At 48.0% G+C, this 16717-nt stretch overlaps 1 protein-coding gene across 1 annotated transcript in view; it reads left to right on the top strand.

Annotated features, from left to right (window-relative positions):
• Positions 1–16717, top strand: part of LOC115111158 (adhesion G-protein coupled receptor V1-like) — a 248439-nt gene that overhangs the window by 21538 nt on the left and 210184 nt on the right. Inside the window, exons 9-19 of the mRNA XM_065011405.1 lie at positions 2053–2229; positions 4624–4847; positions 7394–7520; positions 7832–8017; positions 8297–8477; positions 8698–8861; positions 9020–9143; positions 9295–9555; positions 10812–10938; positions 11895–12112; positions 12333–13067. Of these exons, the coding sequence (XP_064867477.1) occupies positions 2053–2229; positions 4624–4847; positions 7394–7520; positions 7832–8017; positions 8297–8477; positions 8698–8861; positions 9020–9143; positions 9295–9555; positions 10812–10938; positions 11895–12112; positions 12333–13067 (2524 nt within the window). The remainder of the gene's footprint in view (positions 1–2052; positions 2230–4623; positions 4848–7393; positions 7521–7831; positions 8018–8296; positions 8478–8697; positions 8862–9019; positions 9144–9294; positions 9556–10811; positions 10939–11894; positions 12113–12332; positions 13068–16717) is intronic.

The following is a 16717-nucleotide window of genomic DNA, read 5'->3' as shown; positions in this document are numbered from 1 at the left end:
TATATAGCCCTTTGTACATCAGCTGATATCTCAAAGTGCTGTACAGAAACCCAGCCTAAAACCCCAAACAGCAAGCAATGCAGGTGTAGAAGCACGGTGGCTAGGAAAAACTCCCTAGAAAGGCCAAAACCTAGGAAGAAACCTAGAGAGGAACCAGGCTATGTGGGGTGGCCAGTCCTCTTCTGGCTGTGCCGGGTGGAGATTATAACAGAACATGGCCAAGATGTTCAAATGTTCATAAATTACCAGCATGGTCGAATAATAATAAGGCAGAACAGTTGAAACTGGAGCAGCAGCACGGTCAGGTGGACTGGGGACAGCAAGGAGTCATCATGTCAGGTAGTCCTGGGGCATGGTCCTAGGGCTCAGGTCCTCCGAGAGAGAGAAAGAAAGAGAGAATTAGAGAGAGCATATGTGTGGGGTGGCCAGTCCTCTTATGGCTGTGCCAGGTGGAGATTATAACAGAACATGGCCAAGATGGTCAAATGTTCATAAATTACCAGTATGGTCGAATAATAATAAGGCAGAACAGTTGAAACTGGAGCAGCAGCACGGCCAGGTGGACTGGGGACAGCAAGGAGTCATCATGTCAGGTAGTCCTGGGGCATGGTCCTAGGGCTCAGGTCCTCCGAGAGAGAGAAAGAAAGAGAGAAGGAGAGAATTAGATTACGCACACTTAGATTCACACAGGACACCAAATAGGACAGGAGAAGTACTCCAGATATAACAAACTGACCCTAGCCCCCGACACATAAACTACTGCAGCATAAATACTGGAGGCTGAGACAGGAGGGGTCAGGAGACACTGTGGCCCCATCCGAGGACACCCCCGGACAGGGCCAAACAGGAAGGATATAACCCCACCCACTTTGCCAAAGCACAGCTCCCACACCACTAGAGGGATATCTTTCAACCACCAACTTACCATCCTGAGTCAAGGCTGAGTATAGCCCACAAAGATCTCCGCCATGGCACAACCCAAGGGGGGGCGCCAACCCAGACAGGATGACCACATCAGTGAATCAACCCACTCAGGTGATGCACCCCCTCCAGGGACGGCATGAGAGAGCCCCAGTAAGCCAGTGACTCAGCCCCTGTAATCCAGGAGCCCTCCGAACCATGTGCTTATGATCATATATTTAGACTAATTCATCCCACTGTTGTAGTTGTTGGTTCTTCATCAAATATTTGACAGCCATCAAATAAATGTTTTTGTTTTCAAATAACTTGCATGTGTTCAAATACCTTCAAATCTTATTTGTTTATGAAGTGTGACCAAATATTATTTGTTTTTGAATATCAATGACATTTTTGTCTTTTTAGTTGAAACTCTTTCTAAACTATATTTGACTAGTATTTTGAAAGAATACAGCTGTTTTGTGCTGTCACAGACAGCAACACTGTTTGGTAAAATACTGATCTAATCATTGAAGCACTGTCACAGGGAGCTGGAGACACAAGTCTTACATGGGAGGTTTCATATACAGTAGATTAGAAGATCCATTTTGTTCAAATGTGAGAAGACATGAATTTAGCTCATGTGTACTGCTGTATGCTAATGCTATTGGAAAGTTGTCAGCTACTCCAGCTCAGGGAAATGTTGGTTGGTTCTTGGTTTAGTCAAGCTTGTCCAGAGACACGGTCCCTCATTTGCATGTGTGAGTGCCTTGGACCTGAGAACTGTGGTCGGGCCCTTTGCCAGGGGATCTGTCCAACAGTCCAAACAAATAGCCCTCATTAAGCAACACATAAAAACGAACACTAAATTGAAGTACCTCCTTCATATTCAATGGGTCCCAAACTGCTTTCCCACACACACACACACACACACGCACACACACACACACACACACACACACACGTGCCTCTACTTATATACCGCCCATATGAGAGTCATGGAGGCTGTATTTTATTTTCTCCTTTCTTAAAGACATCTTTAACATTGTTTCATTTTCCATTTGGCTAACAGAATGTTACATACTGGTATTAATGTTGAGTCATGTATTTCTGATGAAGATTTGTGCTTAATGATCATTGCTGTCTCTCTCTCAGCTGGACCGTGTGGACCTGGTCAGTATCAGCCCTCTGATCCCGTCTGTGAGTCCTCGCTTCAAAGGGGCGGTCAACCTCACCCTCACAGTCACCCCTGACATCGCAAATGGGGAGATCGGCTTTACCAGTAACACTACGGTGGTGGTGTATGAGCCAGAGGACACCAACACTAGCATGGTATGCAAACCTTCTGTCTGCATCAATGGAACACAGGTTAACATGCTAACCCTCTGTCTACATCAATGGAACGCAGGTTAACATGCTAACCTTCTGTCTGCATCAATGGAACACAGGTTAACATGCTAACCTTCTGTCTGCATCAATGGAACACAGGTTAACATGCTAACCTTCTGTCTGCATCAATGGAACACAGGTTAACATGCTAACCCTCTGTCTACATCAATGGAACACAAGTTAACATGCTAACCTTCTGTCTGCATCAATGGAACACAGGTTAACATGCTAACCCTCTGTCTACATCAATGGAACACAGGTTAACATGCTAACCCTCTGTCTACATCAATGGAACACAGGTTAACATGCTAACCCTCTGTCTACATCAATGGAACACAAGTTAACATGCTAACCCTCTGTCTACATCAATGGAACACAAGTTAACATGCTAACCCTCTGTCTACATCATGCCCTAACCCACCTGGACAAGAGGAATACCTATGTGAGAATGCTGTTCATCGACTACAGCTCGGCATTCAACACCATAGTACCCTCCAAGCTCGTCATCAAGCTCGAGACCCTGGGTCTCGACCCCGCCCTGTGCAACTGGGTACTGGACTTCCTGACGGGCCGCCCCCAGGTGGTGAGGGTAGGCAACAACATCTCCTCCCCGCTGATCCTCAACACGGGGGCCCCACAAGGGTGCGTTCTGAGCCCTCTCCTGTACTCCCTGTTCACCCACGACTGCGTGGCCACGCACGCCTCCAACTCAATCATCAAGTTTGCGGACGACACAACAGTGGTAGGCTTGATTACCAACAACGACGAGACAGCCTACAGGGAGGAGGTGAGGGCCCTCGGAGTGTGGCGTCAGGAAAATAACCTCACACTCAACGTCAACAAAACTAAGGAGATGATTGTGGACTTCAGGAAACAGCAGAAGGAACACCCCCCTATCCACATCGATGGAACAGTAGTGGAGAGGGTAGCAAGTTTTAAGTTCCTCGGCATACACATCACAGACAAACTGAATTGGTCCACTCACACTGACAGCGTCGTGAAGAAGGCGCAGCAGCGCCTCTTCAACCTCAGGAGGCTGAAGAAATTCGGCTTGTCACCAAAAGCACTCACAAACTTCTACAGATGCACAATCGAGAGCATCCTGGCGGGCTGTATCACCGCCTGGTACGGCAACTGCTCCGCCCTCAACCGTAAGGCTCTCCAGAGGGTAGTGAGGTCTGCACAACGCATCACCGGGGGCAAACTACCTGCCCTCCAGGACACCTACACCACCCGATGTTACTGGAAGGCCATAAAGATCATCAAGGACATCAACCACCCGAACCACTGCCTGTTCACCCCGCTATCATCCAGAAGGCGAGGTCAGTACAGGTGCATCAAAGCTGGGACCGAGAGACTGAAAAACAGCTTCTATCTCAAGGCCAACAGACTGTTAAACAGCCACCACTAACATTGAGTGGCTGCTGCCAACACACTGTCATTGACACTGACCCAACTCCAACCACTTTAATAATGGGAATTGATGGGAAATGTTGTAAATATATCACTAGCCACTTTAAACAATGCTACCTTATATAATGTTACTTACCCTACATTATTCATCTCATATGCATACGTATATACTGTACTCTACATCATCGACTGCATCCTTATGTAATACATGTATCACTAGCCACTTTATGCTAACCCTCTGTCTACATCAATGGAACACAAGTTAACATGCTAACCCTCTGTCTACATCAATGGAACACAAGTTAACATGCTAAACCTCTGTCTACATCAATGGAACACAAGTTAACATGCTAAACCTCTGTCTACATCAATGGAACACAAGTTAACATGCTAAACCTCTGTCTACATCAATGGAACACAAGTTAACATGCTAACCCTCTGTCTACATCAATGGAACACAAGTTAACATGCTAACCCTCTGTCTACATCAATGGAACACAGGTTAACATGCTAACCCTCTGTCTACATCAATGGAACACAAGTTAACATGCTAACCTCTGTCTACATCAATCGAACACAAGTTAACATGCTAACCTTCTGTCTACATCAATGGAACACAAGTTAACATGCTAACCCTCTGTCTACATCAATGGAACACAGGTTAACATGCTAACCTTCTGTCTACATCAATGGAACACAAGTTAACATGCTAACCCTCTGTCTACATCAATGGAACACAAGTTAACATGCTAATCCTCTGTCTGCATCAATTTTGCGCTTCTGCGATGGCAATTTTTTGGGCAAAATCAGCAATTCCCCTCATATAATCTTTGAAATGGAAGTCAGTGTCATAAGTCAGTTCGTTCAAGTCTCTAATATGACTGCTGATGGTTGAGGGTTAAGATATTCTGCCTCCTGTTTCAGGTGACCCTCAGCCTGAGGCGGGATGGGACAGATGGACAGGCTGTGGTATTCTGGAGCCTTCGACCAATCGGAGACAACCCGGCTGACGTCACCCCTGACGACCTGAAACCCCTGAGCGGCTCAGTGGTGTTCCTGACTGGACAGAGTGACGCGGTCATCAACGTCACCATCATGGCCGACAACATCCCAGAGGTCAACGAGACCCTTCTCCTCACCCTGGACAGGTACTGCATTGCAACCCTGAGGAGCTTTGGTTGGCCAACATATTTTCATTCAGTTAATCAGTGGCAATGTGACTTCATAAGTGCCTGTGTCTGACTATGCTCTGTTTAGGTACCACACACCACACACCATTGCCATATGGTATGTCCTACCTGGGGTTTGATTCAGTAGATTACTGGCCACTAGTTAATTTACTGAACAATACAAGGCTGTGCTTAAAATTCTAACAAAAAATCAATAGAGTCTATTCTAAGAATTGCTAATGCGAGCAGTGAGACCAGGGTGTCATGGGCTTTTAAGGAGAGCTCATCCCTTACCCTTACCCTACCTCACCCCTACACTTACCCCGTTCCCCTACCTCACCCCTACTCTTGCCCTTTCCCCTACCCCTCCCCTACCCCTACCTTACCCCTACTTCACCCCTACATCTATCTTTACCCCTTACCCTACCTCACCCCTATCCTTACCCTTACCCCTACCCTTGCCCTTTCTCCTACACTCACCCCTACCTCTACCTCTACCCCTACCCTTTCTCTTACCCCTACCCTTGCCCTTTCTCCTACACTCACCCCTACCTCTACCTCTACCCCTACCCTTTCTCTTACCCCTTTCCCTTACCCCAATCCCTGCCTGTCATCTGTTATCCATGACCTTGTCTCTTTCCCTCCCTCCCTCCCACCCCTATCCTGCAGAGTGGAGACTGCGCGCTTTGTAGTGTACTTTGTGTAAGTGGAGAGGGGAGTGAGTCTGGACCCTTTGTGTGCTGTGAATCAGAACTTTCTCTGGGAAAAAGGGACCACTTTAGGATTTCTGTGACCTTTGGTTGATGGGAGACGTGGTTGTTGTGGGAAGAGAGGGTGTGATGAATAAGGAGGGATCTTCTTTGTGTTGCACCTAATTGAACCATTCTTCCTGTAAAGAGATCAGTGTTTGTATGCATGCTGCACGTTGCCTGCAAGGGATTGTTTGGAATGCTTTACACACAGGCTTCCTGCTGTGTGAGAGAGAGGCTTGGGGGGCCACTGAGTGACAATGTTATTCAGAGCAGTCACAATAACAGGCCTCTCTGGTCATTACTGAACATGACACAATATAAGGAATTACTAGATGACAATACCTGGTGCAAGCTTTGAAGTGCATGTCCCCTACTTTGATTTTGTCACTCCTTGTTGTTTTACACACACTCTTCGATGGTTTTAAAGGTACACTGCAACCCCATGCCCCTGGTGTACGGTGCATTCGGGAAGTATTCAGACCGCTTGACTTTTCCACATTTTGTTACGTTACAGCCTTATTCTAAAATGTTTTTCCTCATCAATATACACACAATACCCCATAATGAGAAAGTGAAAACAGTTTTTTTTCTTCGAATTTTTCAAATATATTAAAAATAAAAACAGAAATACCTTATTTACATAAATATTTAGACCCCTTGCGATGAGACTCGAAATTGAGCTCAGATGCATCCTGTTTCCATTGATAATCCTTGAGATGTCTCTTGATTAGAGTCCACCTGTGGTAAATTCAATTGACTGGACATGATTTGGAAAGGCACACAATAGTCTATATAAGGTCCCACAGTTGACAGACATGTCAGAGCAAAAACCAAGCCATGAGGTCGAAGGAATTGTTGTAGAGCTCCGAGAAGACAGGATTGTGTTGAAGCACAGATCTGGGGAGGGTACCAAAAAATTACTGCAGCATTGAAGGTCCCCAAGAACACAGTGGCCTCCATCATTCTTAAATGGAAGAAGTTTGGAACCACCAAGACTCTTCCTAGAGCTGGCCACGCAGCCAAACTGAGCAATCGGGGGAGAAGGACCTTGGTCAGGGAGGTGACCAAGAACCCGATGGTCACTCTGACAGAGCTCCAGAGTTCCTCTGTGGAGATGGGAGAATCTTCCAGGAGGACAACCATCTCTGCAGCACTCTACCAATCAGGCCTATATGGTAGAGTGTCCAGACGGAAGACACACCTCAGTAAAAGGCACATGACAGCCCGCTTCGAGTTTACCAAAAGGCACCTATACGACTCTCAGACCACGAGAAACAAGATTCTCTGGTCTGATGAAACCAAGATTGAACTCTTTGGCTTGAATGCCAAGCGTCACATCTGCAGGAAACCTGGCACCATCCCTACAGTGAAGCATGGTGGCGGCAGCATCATGCTGTGATTATGTTTTTCAGCGGCAGGGAGACTAGTCAGGATTGATGGAAAGATGAACTGAGAAAAGTACAGAGATATATTTATTCAAAACCTACTCCAGAGCACTCAGGACCTCAGACTGGGGAGAAGAATGGGAGAAACTCCCCAAACACAGGTGTGCCAAACTTGTAGCGTCATACCCAAGAAGACTCAAGGCTGTAATCGCTGCCAAAGGTGCTTCAACAAAGTACTGAGTAAAGGGTCTGAAAACTTATGTTAATGTGATATTTCAGTCTTGTTTTTTTACAAAAAAGTCAAGGGGTCTGAATACTTTCCGAATGCACTGTAGAGGCCTGTGAGCTCCTTCGTAGTCTAGATACTGAGTTCCCCTCTGTGTTGCAGGACTAACGTTGAGAACCAGATCCTGAAACCTGGCTTCACCCGGCGAGAGATTGTCATCGTGGAGAACGACGACCCAGGTGGAGTCTTTGAGTTCTCCTCCTTCTCCAGAGGACCCTGGTACATTAACGTACGTCTGACACACACACTTAGATATCATGGTTGTTGATTCTCATCTGTTTCATCCACTGGACTGCATGTTGAAATGACAAACCAGGTCATTTTTGCGAAAGACCATGGCCCCAATGCATCTCAGAATAGAAGGGCTGATCTATAACCAGTTTAGCCTTTTATATCATAATGAATAAGAGGCAGGACCCGATCCTAAATCAGAACTTTTTCTAAATATGGTTAAATCAATGGCTAACCTACATCAAAAACAGCAACACTTCTGACCCATAGTTTGTCCCTTTTTTCTGCCCTGTGACCTTTGCCCTGTAGGAGGGTGAGGCGGTGGAGCTGAGTGTGATCCGGACCAAGGGGCAGCTACTCAAACAGCTTGTGCAGTACGCCCTCATACCCTCGGGCTACACAGAGTTCTACGGCGCTACCGGTGTCCTGGAGTTCAAGCCCGGGGAGAGGGAGGTGCTGGTAGCACTGGTGGCACGGCCTGACGAGGTCCCCGAGGTACAGCTACACTGCTGTCTGGTATCATATATGGCATCGTGTATGGCATCATGTATGGCATCATGAATGGCATGGACACCTCTTCCTGACTGTTAGCGTGTCACTGGTCTTACAGTTTCCAGTTTGAATTGCCTTTGAAATTCAACATCAGTTGTTTTGTTACGATAGTTAACAGTATACAGGTATGTGTTTGAGTGTAGAGCACGGTGGGCAGATTACAGTGAGACAGTCCTGTTATTGTGTGTGTGTGTGTGTGTGTGCGTGTGTGTGTGCGTGTAGCTGGATGAGACATTCTCGATGGTACTCAGCAGCTACAGCACTCCAGCCAGTCGCCTTGGCAACCACCGAGAGGTCAACATCACAGTGCGCAGGAACGACGACCCCTTCGGGGTCATCGAGTTCATCCGTTCTGGACTGGCAGAGGCCATCAACGAGAGCAAAGGCTCCCAGTCTCACTCAGGTACAATGGAGCAGTGGAGGAACAGTGACTACCAACTATACAGCACTTTAGGACTATGTAGTATAACAAAAGAAATGTAACAGGAAAACAGTTGTGATCCATATTTGAAGTCATTTTAATTATTTAAAATGAGGATGCAGTAGAGAGATGATAAATGAACTAATAGGATTGAGTGTATTGTATTGTGAACAGTGTGTTATGTTGTGGGTCTGCTTGGCAGTGGCCTATCCCGTGGTGAGGAACATGGGTCACTTCGGGAAGGTGTCAGTGTCCTGGGTCCTAGAGCCCCACATGTCTGCTGACGTCAGCCCCGTACAGGGATACATTGTGTTTGCTGAGGGGGAGTATTTGAAAAACCTCACCCTCTTCTCTGTACCTGATGAGGTAAAGCTGTCTCTCAAACACAACGGTATCTGACCAACTACTACAATCAAGTCTCCTTGACATAATATATTGTGTGATTTATGTTAATAGAGTTTCATGATTTGGATGGTACTGTATCTTTTCTACTCAATAGTGACAGTGTCTTGTTTCCCCATAAGATCCCAGAGGCAATGGAGAATTTCACCATCACTCTCCTCAATGCGACAGGGGGAGTAAGACTTGGGAACATACTCGACGCCAGCTTGCACATAAACAAAAACGATAACCCGATTTACTTTGCAGGTGAGGATCAAGTTCAGCTGTGTATCGCCAGACATAAAGTGGATATGTCAAGTGACATATTTTTATTCCAAAGGACATTGTTTTTATGTCAAGTGACATAGTTTGTCAGTTGACATAAGGTGACATAACACTCTGTCTCTCTGTCCTTCAGAGCCTGTGGTTGTCAGGCTTCAGGAGGGGGGCGTGGCTAACTTGACCGTTTTGAGGGCTGGTACGGCTGACTTTGTTGCCACGGTGATGTATCGCGTGGACTATGGCGAGGCGTCACCTCGTGACTTGGCCCCGCTGAGTAACAACACCGTGCTGGTGTTTGGCGTGGGACAATGGATGAAGAACATCTATGTAGTCGTGGAGGAGGACGACATACCTGAGACCGAAGAACCATTCTATATTATTCTCTACAACACTACAGGTGTGGAAGGCTGACACGCTTTCTTTGCACTGAAACAGACAAGATATTTCTCCTGACCTCGTAATCTGAACAGGAAAAACTCTGAGCCCTAGTTTTAGCCAATAGCTAAAATCTAGAATGTTGCCTGGTCTGGTCAGGTCACGTGACCAAGAAAACCCCCTGGCCATTCTTATGTTTGATAACGTTCTATTCAATTACATTCTATACAATTACTCAATCTAATTTATACTCTCAATACAATAGCACAAAGTTACATGGGTCAAGTCATTTTGGAGGCAGCTGTAGTACGAATCAATCAGCCTCATTGCGTTGACTGTATTTCCATGTTTAGTAGCCAGTCTCTTTGACAGTTTTTTCTGTACATTGGTGAGTAACTGGGTTGATTAGCATTGACTCTGGTGACTCTGAAATGCCCTCCTAATCCCAGGTTTTTGGGAAACAGACAGGGATGAAAGGCTGTGGGGGAACTTAATTACTGAACTCAGACTCACTCTGCAAGCTGCAGCACACAGCCAGCCCACTACTCGACCTGCTTGGATGGCTGTATACGCATGGACCACTTTGATAGAGAATACGTGTTGACTCACTCTGCTCCACTCCAAGCCTTAGTTTATAAGAGGGCTCTTATGTTTTTGTTGTTGTGGCGGACATGTGCACGCAGAACCCTGACCCTCTCTGCTAGGTTGCGGTGGTTACCGTGTACTATGTTAATGAGAGCACTCTTTCCTTTATGTTATGATATTTAGCATGACAATTACAATGTGTGTATTTCAAAGCAACCTGGTCTCTGCCTCTCTCTGTATTCCTTATAAAAAGCGGAACCGCATGCTGAGGACAGACTTTAAAGAGGTTATTTTAAAGAAGACATTTGCTGAGGACAGACTTTAAAGAGGTTATTTTAAAGAAGACATTTGAGTCATTTTCTTTTACAAACGTATTATAAAAATAAATAAATGAAGATGTTACGTTCAAACAAGAACATCATATTATTTTGACTGACTTGAAGGACATTAAATGTTTCTCTCATGTTCAGTCATTTGTTATTTAATAAAAACAGAGGGACATATTTTTAACATTGTAGATGTATTCAGTGACTGCGTGCTTTGAAAGTGGTTGAGTGAAAATATCTGACCTTGACACCCAGCAACTAACTGTGTAATTTCACATTGTGACCTGTGTGTGTGTGTGTGTGTGTGTGTGTGTGTGTGTGTGTGTGTGTGTGTGTGTGTGTGTGTGTGTGTGTGTGTGGGGTACAGGTGATGCTGTTGTGTATGGGGGTGACACAGCAACAGTGGTGATTGAGGCCAATGATGAGGCCAACGGAATATTCTCCCTGGAATCGACAGAGAGGCCTGTGAAAGAGGGCAAGACCAACAACTTCTAGTAAGGAAGCCCAGCCTTAATACATCATACACCTGTCCATGATGCTGAGCAATTTGTGTTTTTTGAGGTCAGTTTGGTTTCTGTTAAAATCACAGTTTTCGATTTCGGGTTTCAAAAATAGTTTAGAACATTAAATGCAAATGCATTATGTGGGTTGAATGCTGTAACAACACAGACTTAAACATTTAATACAAGTCCCATGATGGTAGTGACTGCCCATTACTGCTTATTAACTAACCATCATTTATTCACATTACTTTAATTGAATAAAATAGTTAAGTTATTGTGTATATTACATTAGTTTTATTTGATGACTTTATTATTTCATTCCAAGTCATCATCTCATCACTATAGAGCTGCTGCCTATGCTGTCTGACAAAATCACTATTTTAGTAGTTCTTCAAAGTAAATAAGGCATACTTTTATGACTGCTGAATACCAACTATCAATTACTTAGATAATGTATTTTCAGATAGAGATACCTCACGAAGCAACTGCTCTCTATCCCTCTCAATCGCACATTCTCTGTATCTTCCTCAATGTGTCTGCACGCCCCACACAGACCGGACAGTAGGCGCGCAGTGGATTATGGTTATTGTAGTTAATTACCGCATTTTCTGTGCTAAACTATGTCTAATATTTTAGCCTGTTGGAAACTACAACTCCCCACTAGATCGAACAGTTTGGGCTTGATCTGATTTGTCTCTAGAGAAAGCAAACGAAATAGAATTCAAATAATTGAACCGATGTCAGTCAATTAGTTGTTTAAAAAAACTACAAATTAGACATTTCTGTTAATCTCTCAGAACTAGATCTAACCAAACTTCTTGAGTTGATGATCCTAGCAACTGCTGTAATAATTGAATCCGGGACTGTGTCAGTTTGGGTCCTTGGGGGCCGTAGTGTCTGTGGCACTCTTCTCTCTCGGTCCCTCATGCAGTCCTTTCATCTCCTAGTGTTATCAGGGCCAGGGGACACTTTGGCAACGTGACGGTGTTCTGGCGCCTTTATGCCAATGACACAGCCCTGGAGCCTGGTCATGAGTTCATCAACACCTCTGGCTCCATCACCTTCACCACGGGAGAGGAGACCAAGCCCATTGTCCTGCAGGCCATCTCAGACCAGCTCCCGGAGTTCAACGAGTTCTACGTCCTCAGACTCATCAACATCTCAGGTAGGGGAGGTGAGGGATGAGGCAGGTATGCTCCAGGTGAGGTATGTGGAAACAAAGCTGAAGTATCTTCTTGACTGGAACATCAATATCTGAGATCGCTACCCATGTTCTCTCAGTTGAAATGGGATGGTATGGGTTAGTCCTGAATTACGCTGTGCCACATTACACATATTGTTGACATTAAAGCATTAACCATTTCCTTTCCGGTGATATTTCATAGGTGGTTACCCTGGCGAGGGCGGCCGATTGGCTACTACATCCCTCAACGCATCCGTCCTGATACCCTTAAACGATGACCCCTTTGGAGTGTTCGCCATAGCTGATGACAATCTGGACCAGGAAGTGGCTGAGGACGTCCTGTCAGAACTGGACATGTCTGATGTCACTTCCTTCAACATACTGCGGCAGCAGGGCACCTTCGGGGATGTGCGGGTTGCCTGGGAGATCGTATCCGACCGTTTCCCTCTCGGCCTCCCTCCTATGCAGGACCTCCTTCTCAGCGCCTTCTTCCCAAAGGAGGTGGAGCTCAGGCCCCACTCCAGGAGGCACCACTCAGGCACCGACGCCTGGCTCTTCTCGGGCCGCCAGGGGGCCTACGGCACCATCAGCCCAGAGGACGGGCCTGGCAACCTGGCTAACTTCACCTTCTCGGCCTGGCTGATTCCCAGGCTGGACACCAACGGCTTCATCGTGTCTAAGGGTAACAGTAACAGGACTTTGTACTATGGGGTGAAGGTCCAGACTAATGAGTCTCATGTGAGCGTGATGCTGTACTACACAGCCCTGGGGGCCAACTACACCCAGGTGGCCCGGACCACGGCAGAGAGGTTTGTGGAGGACAACGTGTGGCTCCATGTGGTGATCATGGCGGGTGATGGGATGATTGAGTTCTTCCTGGATGGGAACCTCATGCCCGGAGGGGTCAAGAGTCTAAAAGGAGAGGCCATCACTGACGGTGAGTCCCAAGAATGTAATTATCTCTTGAAGACAGGAGTCCTAATACTTATTAAGACAGGATCTTATGGGAGTGTCTTGTTTACTGTAGGAGTTACAAACTGAACCGGGCTTCTACTCCACTAGCTAGAGTTCCAGCCTCTTCCTGTAGCTATGACAACCACCTCAGTCCTGTAAAGGGCATATTATGTATCTGATTCTGCATAGTTAAATTATTTGAGTTAACGATGTGAGTGAGCGCTGTGGGACCCTGCTCGTCTCCTCACTCTCTTGGCCCACATCTGGTCAGGGAAGCTCTAGTTAAAACCCCACTAGGCATTCCTCCTCTCCCATTCCTCCTCTCTCCTTCCTCCTCTCCCATTCCTCCGCTCCCATTCCTCCTCTCCCATTACTCAGCTCCCATTACTCAGCTCCCATTACTCAGCTCCCATTCCTCCTCTCCCATTACTCCGCTCCCATGCCTCCTCTCCCATGCCTCCTCTCCCATTACTCCTCTCCCATTACTCCTCTCCCATTACTCCTCTCTTCTTCCTCCTCTCCCATTCCTCCTCTCCCATTCCTCCTCTCCCATTCCTCCGCTCCCATTCCTCCGCTCCCATTACTCCTCTCTTCTTCCTCCTCTCCCATTCCTCCGCTCCCAATACTCCCCTCTTCTTCCTCCTCTCCCATTCCTCCTCTTCCATTCCTCCGCTCCCATTACTCCTCTCTTCTTCCTCCTCTCCCATTCCTCCTCTCCCATTACTCCTCTCCCATTCCTCCTCTCCCTGCCTCCTCTCCCATTCCTCCGCTCCCATTCCTCCGCTCTTCTTCCTCCTCTCCCATTCCTCCGCTCCCATTCCTCCTCTCTCCTTCCTCCTCTCCCATTCCTCCGCTCCCATTCCTCCTCTCCCATTACTCAGCTCCCATTACTCAGCTCCCATTACTCAGCTCCCATTACTCCTCTCCCATGCCTCCTCTCCCATGCCTCCTCTCCCATTACTCCTCTCCCATTACCCCTCTCCCATTACCCCTCTCCCATTACTCCTCTCCCATTACTCCTCTCTTCTTCCTCCTCTCCCATTCCTCCTCTCCCATTCCATTCCTCCTCTCCCATTCCTCCGCTCCCATTACTCCTCTCTTCTTCCTCCTCTCCCATTCCTCCGCTCCCAATACTCCTCCTTCTTCTCCCTTCCTCCTCTCCCATTCCTCCATTCTCCCATTCCTCCCTCTCCCATTCCTCCGCTCCCATTACTCCTCTCTCCTTCCTCCTCTCCCATTCCTCCTCTCCCATTCCTCCCTCTCCCATTACTCAGCTCCCATTACTCAGCTCCCATTACTCAGCTCCCATTACTCCTCTCCCATGCCTCCTCTCCCATGCCTCCTCTCCCATTACTCCTCTCCCATTACCCCTCTCCCATTACCCCTCTCCCATTACTCCTCTCCCATTACTCCTCTCTTCTTCCTCCTCTCCCATTCCTCCTCTCCCATTCCTCCTCTCCCATTCCTCCTCTCCCATTCCTCCTCTCCCATTCCTCCGCTCCCATTACTCCTCTCTTCTTCCTCCTCTCCCATTCCTCCGCTCCCAATACTCCCCTCTTCTTCCTCCTCTCCCATTCCTCCTCTCCCATTCCTCCGCTCCCATTCCTCCGCTCCCATTACTCCTCTCTTCTTCCTCCTCTCCCATTCCTCCGCTCCCAATACTCCCCTCTTCTTCCTCCTCTCCCATTCCTCCTCTTCCATTCCTCCGCTCCCATTACTCCTCTCTTCTTCCTCCTCTCCCATTCCTCCTCTCCCATTCCTCCTCTCCCATTACTCCTCTCCCATGCCTCCTCTCCCATGCCTCCTCTCCCATTCCTCCGCTCCCATTACTCCGCTCTTCTTCCTCCTCTCCCATTCCTCCGCTCCCATTACTCCTCTCTTCTTCCTCCTCTCCCATTACTCCTCTCCCATTCCTCCTCTCCCATTCCTCCGCTCCCATTACTCCTCTCCCATTCCTCCGCTCCCATTACTCCCCTCTTCTTCCTCCTCTCCCATGCCTCCTCTCCCATGCCTCCACTCCCATGCCTCCTCTCCCATTCCTCCTCTCTCCTTCCTCCTCTCCCATTCCTCCGCTCCCATCACTCCTCTCTTCTTCCTCCTCTCTTCTTCCTCCTCTCCCATTACTCCGCTCCCATTACTCCTCTCTTCTTCCTCCTCTTCAATTCCTCCTCTCCCATTCCTCCTCTCTCCTTCCTCCTCTCCCATCCTCCTCTCCCGTTCCTCCGCTCCCATTACTCCGCTCCCATTACTCCTCTCCCATTCCTCCGCTCCCATTACTCCGCTCCCATTCCTCCGCTCCCATTACTCCGCTCCCATTACTCCTCTCCCATTCCTCCTCTCCCATTCCTCCGCTCCCATTACTCCTCTCCCATTCCTCCTCTCCCATTCCTCCGCTCCCATTACTCCGCTCCCATTACTCCTCTCCCATTCCTCCGCTCCCATTACTCCTCTCTTCTTCCTCCGCTCCCATTACTCCTCTCCCATTCCTCCGCTCCCATTACTCCTCTCTTCTTCCTCCTCTCCCATTACTACTCTCCCATTCCTCCGCTCCCATTCCTCCGCTCCCATTACTCCTCTCCCATTCCTCCGCTCCCATTACTCCTCTCTTCTTCCTCCGCTCCCATTACTCCTCTCCCATTCCTCCGCTCCCATTACTCCTCTCTTCTTCCTCCTCTCCCATTACTACTCTCCCATTCCTCCTCTCCCATTCCTCCGCTCCCATTACTCCGCTCCCATTCCTCCGCTCCCATTACTCCCCTCTTCTACCTCCTCTCCCATTCCTCCTCTCCCATGCCTCCTCTCCCATGCCTCCTCTCCCATTCCTCCTCTCTCCTTCCTCCTCTCTCCTTCCTCCTCTCCCATTCCTCCGCTCCCATCACTCCTCTCTTCTTCCTCCTCTCCCATTCCTCCGCTCCCATTCCTCCGCTCCCATTCCTCCGCTCCCATTACTCCTCTCTTCTTCCTCCTCTTCAATTCCTCCTCTCCCATTCCTCCTCTCTCCTTCCTCCTCTCCCGTTCCTCCTCTCCCGTTCCTCCTCTCCCGTTCCTCCGCTCCCATTCCTCCTCTCCCATTCCTCCGCTCCCATTACTCCGCTCCCATTACTCCTCCCCCATTACTCCTCTCCCATTACTCCTCTCCCATTCCTCCGCTCCCATTACTCCGCTCCCATTACTCCTCTCCCATTCCTCCTCTCCCATTCCTCCGCTCCCATTCCTCCGCTCCCATTCCTCCGCTCCCATTACTCCTCTCCCATTACTCTCTCTTCCCATTCTCTCCATTCTCCCATTCCTCCTCTCCCATTACTCCGCTCCCATTACTCCTCTCCATTACTCCTCTCCCATTACTCCGCTCCCATTACTCCTCTCCCATTCCTCCGCTCCCATTACTCCGCTCCCATTACTCCGCTCCCATTACTCCTCTCCCATTACTCCTCTCCCATTCCTCCGCTCCCATTACTCCGCTCCCATTCCTCCTCTCCCATTCCTCCGCTCCCATTACTCCGCTCCCATTACTCCTCTCCCATTCCTCCGCTCCCATTACTCCCTCTCCCATTACTCCGCTCCCATTACTCCTCTCCCATTACTCCTCTCCCATTACTCCTCTCCCATTACTCCGCTCCCATTACTCCGCTC

The sequence above is a fragment of the Oncorhynchus nerka genome, linkage group LG27 (assembly GCF_034236695.1).
Source record: "Oncorhynchus nerka isolate Pitt River linkage group LG27, Oner_Uvic_2.0, whole genome shotgun sequence".
Classification (NCBI taxonomy): Eukaryota; Metazoa; Chordata; class Actinopteri; order Salmoniformes; family Salmonidae; genus Oncorhynchus; species Oncorhynchus nerka.
Note: the sequence above shows the minus strand (reverse complement) of the source record. Positions and strands in the feature narration are given on the sequence as shown.